Here is a 9,188-nt window from a genome sequence, read left to right as displayed (position 1 = left end):
CCTTTCTTTTTTACTTACTTGTGAAAGCTTTTTGGGAACTGAACTATCCTTTGATCGCGCTTTAAATATTAAAAGACAAGATGGGTTAGTGCAAATATCAGAACATGGTTGTGCTGATATCATTTCCCTAGTTTTAGGGATATAATATCATTAGGGGAGTGATAAATCGACTCCCCATGTGTCTTTCTCTCTCCTCTGGGTTAGAGAGAGAAAGAGTTAGAGAGAGAAAGAGGAGAGAGATAGACACATGGGGAGTCGATTTAAGATATTTGAGAGTCGATTTATCACTGCCCTATCATTATCCTGTGTTGAATCATCTTATGGCTGAGAAGCTCAGAGCGGGCTAGAGTTTCTACTTTATACATGTAGTTCTCTATTCTTCATTTGAATAAGTCCTTTGGTGTAGACTTTTATTTATAAGTAACTACCCCATATATGACTAATCTTTTGTTGACGACTTCTTTCAAATTTGACTAAATCATACAAATGTGCTTGAAAAGATCAATACAACCTAAATAGCATTTAAGTGTTTTTCTTCTGATAATTATATAAGTAACTACCCCATCATGCATTAATAACGGCTGAAAAGTCAAACATAATGGTGATGTGCAGCCAATGGAGGAGCCCTTTCACCTCTTTTTTGCAAGGGCTCCCTTCAGTTTAGACTTCCTCTTAATTATAAGATTAGGTATGTGGTGGATGTGCCCCTTTGTTTACTAGGAACACCTCTTTCTAATAGTTTTATGATAACTTAACATGTCAAAAACTCACCATGTGTGAAAAACATAAAAAAAAAGAGAGAAAAAAATTAATAGGAGAATTGAACCGATGACCTCTCATAGCCCATTACGGTTTGCATTTTACCATTTGTCTATATATTAATATATAGGAAAATGTCACTAGAAAAATTAGCAATGGTTTAACATTAAAACTGCTGTTCTAAACAATTCTAATCACAATTACAAAGTTGAAATACTATGTATGTAGAAGAATTCTCTAGCTTTGAAATACTTATTTTCTTAACTGTCCATATAGAGAAATCATTATACTAAATTATGCTTGCTCTTTGGTTAAGCAACAAAGTTGGATGACAATGCCATGTGTTAGGCATTTGCCAAATAAAAATAAAAATTTTAAATTCTATCATTTATTTGTATTCATTGACAAATGTTGCTCACAAAATTTGGTTATGGCTAAACTGGAGGTGAAGAGCGAATGGACGATCTTGATTTGTCTTAGCTACTTTGTCCTACACACATGAGAAAACGGTTAAAAGACCAACGCGGAGGGGATCCTCTGCGAAGGCCCTTCGATACTTAAGTCAGTGACCACAACAGATAAGGAAAACCCAGATGAAATAGTTAGTTTTTGGGAATCGTGTCCTTTACCTTCTGGGTTTTACCCCTATTTATAGTGGTTGGGTGTGCTAGGGCTAATTCGTAATTTCCCTTATGGTATGATTACCATATTGCCCCTGAGCAGGTGGCATTGAGCCGTAAATACCGCTTCTTGTAGGGGTCTTTTGTTGAGTGCGGGGAATTACTTTCCTGCCCTTTTGCCATCTGAGGGCCCTTTTACACGTGGAGCTCTCTGATTGGGTGGTCATTTTCATCCCCATCAGTTGCCCCCCACTCCTTCAAGCCGTTTTTAAGGTCTGGGGGAGTGTGTTTTTTTTTTTTTTGAGGTCTTAGCCGAACTCTTTCGGTCGAGCTCTTTTATCCGGGCTTCTTTTGAAACACTGCAAGTGGGGAACTCTTCTGGTTTTTCGGACGAGCTTGAGGTCTTAGACGACCTCATTTGGCCGGGTACTGTCAGACAAGCTCTTTCAGACGAACTCTTTTGGACAAGCTCTTTCGGACAAGCTCTTTTGGCCACAAAATATGGAGCTCATCCGGTTCTTCGGACGAACTCTTCTGGACGAGCTCTTTCGGCCGAACTTATTTGTACGAGCTCTTTTGGCCGACCTACAACTTAGGATTTTTAAGAATCCCAAAAATGCTGCAAAATATGGAGCTCGGCTGATTTTTTGGACGAGCTCATTATTTGGATGTCCTCCAACCGTAGCTATTAGACGAGCTCTTTCGGACACAAAATATGGAGCTCATCCTGTTTTTCGGACGAACTCTTTTTAGCCGAGCTCTTTAGGCCGAACTCATTTGTACGAGCTCTTTTGGCCAGCTACAAATTAGGATTTTTAAGAATCCCAAAAATGCTACAAAATATAGAGCTCGACTGGTTTTTTTGATGAGCTCATTATTTGGACGTCCTTCAACCACAGCTATTAGACGAGCTCTTTCGGATGAGCTCTTTTGGACGAGCTCTTTTGGCCACAAAATATGGAGCTCATCCGGTTTTTCGGACGAACATTTTTTTGGCCGAACTCTTTTGGACGAGCTCTTTCGGACATGCGCTTTTGGCCGAACTCATTTGTATGATCTCTTTTGGCCGGACTCATCTGTACGAGCTCTTTGGGCCAAGCTACAACTTAGGATTTTTAAGAATCCAAAAAACGCAGCAAAATATGGAGCTCTGCTGGTTTTTTGGACGAGCTCATTATTTGGACGTCCTCCAACCGTAGCTATTAGACGAGCTCTTTTGGCCGGACTCATCTGTACCAGCTCCTTTGGCCGAGCTACAACTTAGGATTTTCAAGAATCCAAAAAACAATGCAAAATATGGAGCTCGGCTAGGTTTTTGGACGAGCTCATTATTTGGACGTCCTCCAACCGCAGCTATTAGACGAGCTCTTTTGGCCACAAAATATGGAGCTCATCCGGTTTTTCAGATGAACTTTTTTTTGGCCGAGCTCTGTTGGACGAGCTCTTTCGGCCGAACTCATTTGTACGAGTTCTTTTGGCAAAAAATATGGAGCTCATCCGGTTTTTTGGACGAACTTTTTTTGGCAGAGCTCTTTTGAACGAGCTCTTTCGGCCGAACTCATTTGTATGAGCTCTTTTGGTCGAGCTACAACTTAGGATTTTTAAGAATCCCAAAAATGCTGCAAAATATGGAGGTCGGCTCATTTTTTGGACGAGCTCATTATTTGGACGTCCTCCAACCACAGCTATTAGACGAGCTCTTTTGGACGAGCTCTTTCGGACGAGCTCTTTTGGATGAGCTTTTTGGCCACAAAATATGGAGCTCATCCAGTTTTTCGGACGAACTCTTTTGGTCGAACTCTTTCGTACGAGCTCTTTTGGCCGAGCTACAACTTAGGATTTTTAAGAATCCCAAAAACGTTGTGAAATATGGAGCTCGGCTGAGTTTTTGGACGAGCTAATTATTTGGTCTTCCTCCAACCGTAGCTTTTAGACGAGCTCTTTTGGCCGGACTCGTTTGTACGAGCTCCTTTGGCCTAGCTATAACTTAGGATTTTCAAGAATCCCAAAAATGTTGCGAAATATGGAGCTCGGCAGGTTTTTTGGACGAGCTCATTATTTGGACGTCCTCCAACTATAGCCTTTTGGAAGAGCTCTTTTGGCCGGACTCGTTTGTACGAGCTCCTTTGGCCGAGCTACAACTTAGGATTTTTAAGAATCCCGAAAACGCTGTAAAATATGGAGCTCGGTTGGATTTCCGGACGAGCTCATGGGCCCAACCTGAGGTGAGCCTCGGGTTTCAGACATATCCAACCCGAGATGGAACTCAGGTTTTTGGTCTTTTGTTATTTTAACCAAGCAGGTCAGTCTTAGGCCCAACTCGAGGTGAACCCCAAGCTTTAGGCATGTCCAACCCGGGTTAGGACTCAGGTTTTTGAACTTTTGTTATTTTAACCGAGCAAGTCGATCTTAGGCCCAACTCGAGGTGAACCCCAAGCTTTAGAAATGTCCAACCCAGGTTAGGACTTAGGTTTTTGGACTTTTGTTATTTTAACCGAGCAAGTCGGTCTTAGGCCCAACTCGAGGTGAACCCCAAGATTTAGGCATGTCCAACCCGAGTTAGGACTCAAGTTTTTGGACTTTCATTATTTTAACCGAGCAGGTCGTTCTTAGGCATGGTTTTAAATTTTCGACCGAAATCCAAAATTTAGGACCGAAATTTTGAATTTCGGTGGAGACCGACACAGAAATCGATAAAAACTGAAACGGTCATTTATTTCGGCCGAAATTTCAGAATTTCGGTCGAAATTTTGGTTTTTCCGAAATTTGACCCAAAAAATCTGTTTTTTTAATATTAATTTAATATTTCACCGAAATTGAAATTACCAAAATTTCAGTAATTTCGGCCGAAATTTAATATTGAATAAAATATTGGTTTCAGGTTTTGTACCAGATTTCAACCGAAATTTTGAAATTTCGGTCGAAAATTTGAAATTTCAGGGTCCGAAACCGATACCGAAACCAAAAATTTAAACCTTGGTCTTAGGCCCAAAGTCGAGGTGTACCCCAAGCTCTAGGCATGTCCAACCCGAATTAGGACTCAGGTTTTTGGACTTTTGTTATTTTAACCGAGCAGGTCGGTCTTATGCCCAACTCGAGGTGAACCCCAAGGTTTAGGCATGTCCAACCAGAGTTAGTACTCAGGTTTTTGGACTTTGATGCTGCAGGAAGGTGATCCATCGAAGTGAACTTCTGTCACTTTTTATATTTTTTGACAAGCTCTGCTGCATCCTTTCTGAGAGTGGGCCAGTAGTATCCTCTCCGAAGCACTTTGTGTGCTAGGGATTTCCCGCCCAAGTGTTCTCCACATATTCCTTCACGGCTTTTGCGGAGTGATCGATCTGCATCGGTTGGCCCCAGGCACTTTAGGTAGGGCCACGAGTATGATCTCTTGTACAACTCGCCTCCGTGGAGGGTAAATCGGGCAGATCGTTGGACGATCTTGCGGGGCTCCTTCCTACCCTCTGGCAATGTCCTGTGCTTCAAGTATTTGACAATATCATCCATCCATGTTGGTTCTTGAGCTATTTGCAGGACTGCCTCTTCTTTGATATCAATGCTTGTTTTCTTTAGCACCTCAATGTAGACTGCCCCCAAGTTCGCATATCCCGACACAGCCAATCTTGAAAGGGCATCGGCTTTTGCGTTTTCTGTTCAAGGTACTTTGACAATTTCAACTCTTCTGAACGTCATGGCGAGGGTCTTTACCTTTTCCAGGTATTTTGACATCCTCGGCTCTCTGGCTTCGTACTCTCTGATGACCTGGTTGACGATCAGTTGGGAATCACGATGGGCTCATAGGTCATCTACTCCGACTTCCAGTGGCAGCCACATTCCTGCAATAAGGGCCTCGTATTCGGTCTCGTTGTTAGAGGCTTTGAAGCAGAAGCGGAGCACGTATTCGAATGAGAGTCTGCCTGGGCCGGTGAGTATTAATTCGGCCCTAGACCCTTGCTCGTTGGACGAACTGTCAACGAAGAGGTTCCATTCAGGATCTCTGATCTGCTTTGTTGGCCTTGCTTCTCTGGCAAACTCACTATCATCTGTAGGGCTTGCCCCCTGTGTTGTGTTTGGTTCTCGGGCCGCAGGTGCTTCTTTCTCTGTTACAAGCTCCTCAGGTATTGACTTCTGGCTTTCACTTGGCTCGCTTGGTATGCTGCATTCTGCCAAGAAGTCTGCTAAGACTTGAGCCTTTATTGCGGGACGCGGTTTATAGCGGATATCAAATTCGCCGAGCTCTACAGACCGTTTCACTAATCTTCCGGAACTGTCCGGCTTGTGCAGTATTTGCCTCAGTGGTTGGTTTGTAGGGACGTCGATGGTGTGCGACTGGAAGTATGGCCTCAACTTGTGAGTTGTCATTATCAATACGTAGGCTATTTTCTCAACTCTGTGATATCTGAGTTATGCATCATGGAGTATCTGGCTAACGTAATAGATAGGCTTTTGTTGGCCACCATCTTCTCTTGCTAGGACTGCGGCCAGGGTGTTTGTCGTGAATGCCGGGTAAAGAATGATTTGCTCTCTGGGTTTTGGTTTGCTAAGCAGAAGCGGTGAAGTGAGATACGTCTTCAGCTCGTCGAAGGTTGTCTAGCATTCTTCGTCCACGGAGAATTCTTGACTCCCTTCAGAGCTTTGAAGAAGGGGAGACATTTATCCGTGGACTTTGAGATAAACATCCCGAGAGCAGTGATCCGTCCAGTGAGCTTTGGATTTTCCTGATAGTTGTTGGCGGGCTCATCTCTAGCACCGCTCGTATCTTCTCCGGGTTCGCCTCAATGACCCTCTGGCTAACCATGAACCCTAGGAATTTTCCAGCTTTTACTCCGAAAGCACACTTAGTTGGATTCAACTTCATATTATTCTGTCTTAAGACCTCAAATGCTTCTTCTAGATGGGTGACGTGCTGGTTGGCCTGGAGGCTTTTCACGAGCATGTCGTCCACGTACACCTCCATGTTGCATCCGATCTGTTTTCTGAATAGCTGGTTAACTAGCCTTTGGTACGTCACCCCAGCATCTTTCAGACCAAAGGGCATGACTTCAAGCCCTGGTCCGTGATAAACGCCATTTTGGGGACGTCCTTTTCGCACATCCTGATCTGGTTGTATCCTGAAAAGGCATCCATGAAACTGAGTAGTGAGTGTCCTGATGTGGCATCAATGAGCTGGTGAATCTTCAGGAGGGGGTAGCTGTCCTTAGGGCATGCTTTGTTCAGGTTGGTAAAGTCGATATAGATCCTCCACTTCCCGTTAGACTTTTTGACTATGATGACGTTGACCAGCCAGTCCAGGTAGTGTATTTCTTCGATGAACTCAGTTTGGAGCAGTTTCTCGACTTCTTCACTTATAGCTTTCTGCCTCTCCTATGCGAAACTGCTTCTTTTCTGCTTCACTGGCTTGCAGGTGGGGTCGACATTGAGCCTATGGACGCTCAGTTTTGGGTCAATCCTGGGCATGTCTGCGGGTGACAAGGCGAACACGTCCGAACTCGGCCTTAGAAATTTGATCAAGCTCGTCTTGAGGTTGTCTGGAAGTGAGGATCCGACCCTGACAACCTTCTCTCCATCTCCGCTTTCGAAGAGCGGAATATTCTCCAAGTCTTCCAACGACTCATTTCTCATCACTTGGGCCTCGTCCCTTAGATCAAACATTTTGATCACGAGTGATTCGGCCAGCTGGCTTTCTCTTCAAGAGCATACGCCTTTTGTCCTGACGAAGAGGTGTAGACACCCCATTTTGACCGAACCCTAATAAACTCCAGTTAGGACAAAAACCCTGTCAAACTAGTGTTTTAGCGCCCCCAATTTGTTCCTAAGGTAGGTTAGGGTCTCATTTAGATCCCCATAAAATTTCATCCGAATCCGTCGCGGTTTGCCTAGCAAACGAGCGAAGTTTGTAGTACAGTGTGGTGTAGGAATAAGGGTGGCGATTTAGCCAGAAATGGGGGTGCGCTGGAGCCTAGAAAACCAGTTCAAATTTTCCGTAATGGGCTGTCCAGAGAGATATAGGAGTATGCGGATTAGTGTGAAATATAATTATGGGGTGTATTATCCTGAGCCGAGGCAATTTTGTTATTTGCGAAGATGCTTTTCTTCCCCTCCAAGTCACCATTAGACCCTAAGCTAGGTTAGTGAGAGGCTTAGAACTAGAATTAGTTAGAGGAGAATCTTAGGAAGCTTCCTAGGTAGTTAGGCTTCCTTTGATCCCAGCCCTTAAAAAAAAGTTGATTTGAAGGGCTAGGATCAGGAGGGGGGAGATATTTTCCATAGAATTTTCCCCCTCCGCTATTGCCCGAGCCCCCCCCCCCCCCCCCCCCCCTTATTCATCAAAGAGTATTTATAAAATGCACTTTGGGGTTGTCCAGGGGAGGAAAAGAAGGTAGAAATAAGTTTTAAAATTGGTGACTCCTTTCTTGCTCGGGGCAGCCTCCTATAGAGTAAAAGAGTAGTCTTGCATACACTAGAAGGGGCTGTCCATAGAAAGGGAGGGGGGTCGAATATTTATTTTTTCCCTTTCTTTAAAACCCATCCGAATTAGGGTTTTGAGGAGGGAGAGAAGAAGGATTTTCGTTGAAAATTTTCTGAGAGAGTGAGAAGAGAAAATTGCAGAGAGGAAGGGAAGGGAGCCGCGGGCACCTTCTTCCCCGGCATCACCTCCGGCCGGAAATCCGATCGGCCCGCACCACCATCTCTCCATCCCAAATCCCCAACTCCTCTTCTTCTTCTTTAATTTTTGCCATCACAAACCCATCCCCGATTACCATCACCTCCACCGCCATTTTCATCTTTCCTTCTCCTTCCAAACCACTATTTTTACCCCATTTCCCCCCTTTTCCAAACCCAATCTGACCTCCCTACCCAAATCAACCACCACCAAACCCTTCCCCATTTTCAGCCACCATTACCATCTTCCACCCCCATTAAACCCATTTCCGCCAGCCAACCCCGTTAAATCCGGCAACCCCATCCACCTTGAAACCCATCTCTGCGATCCACCTCCACCATTACCATCTCTCAGCCACCTCTCATTTCTTTTTCTTTTTTTTTAAACTCTTGCAACCCATTTTCATCGGCTCCTTCTCCGACCCACCTCCATCTTCTCCGTCCACTCTCACCAACTCCGACCGACCACCACCTTCTTCCCCTATTCTACCTCCCACTTCTCTGTTTTCCATCTCCATCTCTTCCAACCGGAATCCGGCCAATACCCCATCTCCGGCCGATATTTTTGGCTCATCCCCAACACCTTCTCTGCAACCCATTTCCCACCATCTCCGATCACCACCTCCATTTTCATAACCATTTCGAAACCCGAGCACCCCCCCCCCCCACACCACCATCTCCACCAAACCTCCATTTCCATTAAAACCCACTTCATTCTTACCCCCATCTCTACCATCTCCGGCCACCACCCCAATCCCATCTCCACTGCTACCCTCTCCGGCCAAACCCACTTCCATTTTTTTCATTTCGATCTCCTTTGCTACTGTGGACCCCGATCCGAGATAGGCGGCGAGGGAACGGGTCCCTAAGGCCATCTGGATCATCCACGTGTGAAGGAGAGCTCTACCAAGGAACTCTCGAAACGGATGCCACCCTCACAGCATAGCATGAGTGGCGATATATAAAAGAAAGAGATACATCCTGATCAGGAGCCAGGGCTCGAAACCAAGATATATCTAAAAATAACTCAGAGTCGCCATCCATGGATGCGCCATGGAACCAAAACAAATGCTCTGTTTGCAATGGATAACCAGAGATACAAAAGGTCCGTGCCTGGTTACGAATGGGGAAGGTCTGAGAGCACCC

The 9,188-nt window shown here is 44.8% G+C and overlaps 1 protein-coding gene across 1 annotated transcript; it reads right to left on the bottom strand.

Moving 5' to 3' along the window:
- Positions 1–5,174: 5,174 nt before the first annotated feature.
- LOC143863337 (uncharacterized) lies at positions 5,175–5,741 on the bottom strand. Its single transcript, XM_077374020.1, has one exon. It carries the CDS (start codon positions 5,739–5,741, stop codon positions 5,175–5,177), a length of 567 nt encoding a protein of 188 aa, XP_077230135.1.
- Positions 5,742–9,188: the final 3,447 nt, after the last annotated feature.

The sequence above is a fragment of the Tasmannia lanceolata genome, unplaced genomic scaffold (assembly GCF_043159265.1).
Source record: "Tasmannia lanceolata isolate RefF3 unplaced genomic scaffold, GAP_Taslan_0.1 ptg000044l, whole genome shotgun sequence".
Taxonomy (NCBI): Eukaryota; Viridiplantae; Streptophyta; class Magnoliopsida; order Canellales; family Winteraceae; genus Tasmannia; species Tasmannia lanceolata.
Note: the sequence above shows the minus strand (reverse complement) of the source record. Positions and strands in the feature narration are given on the sequence as shown.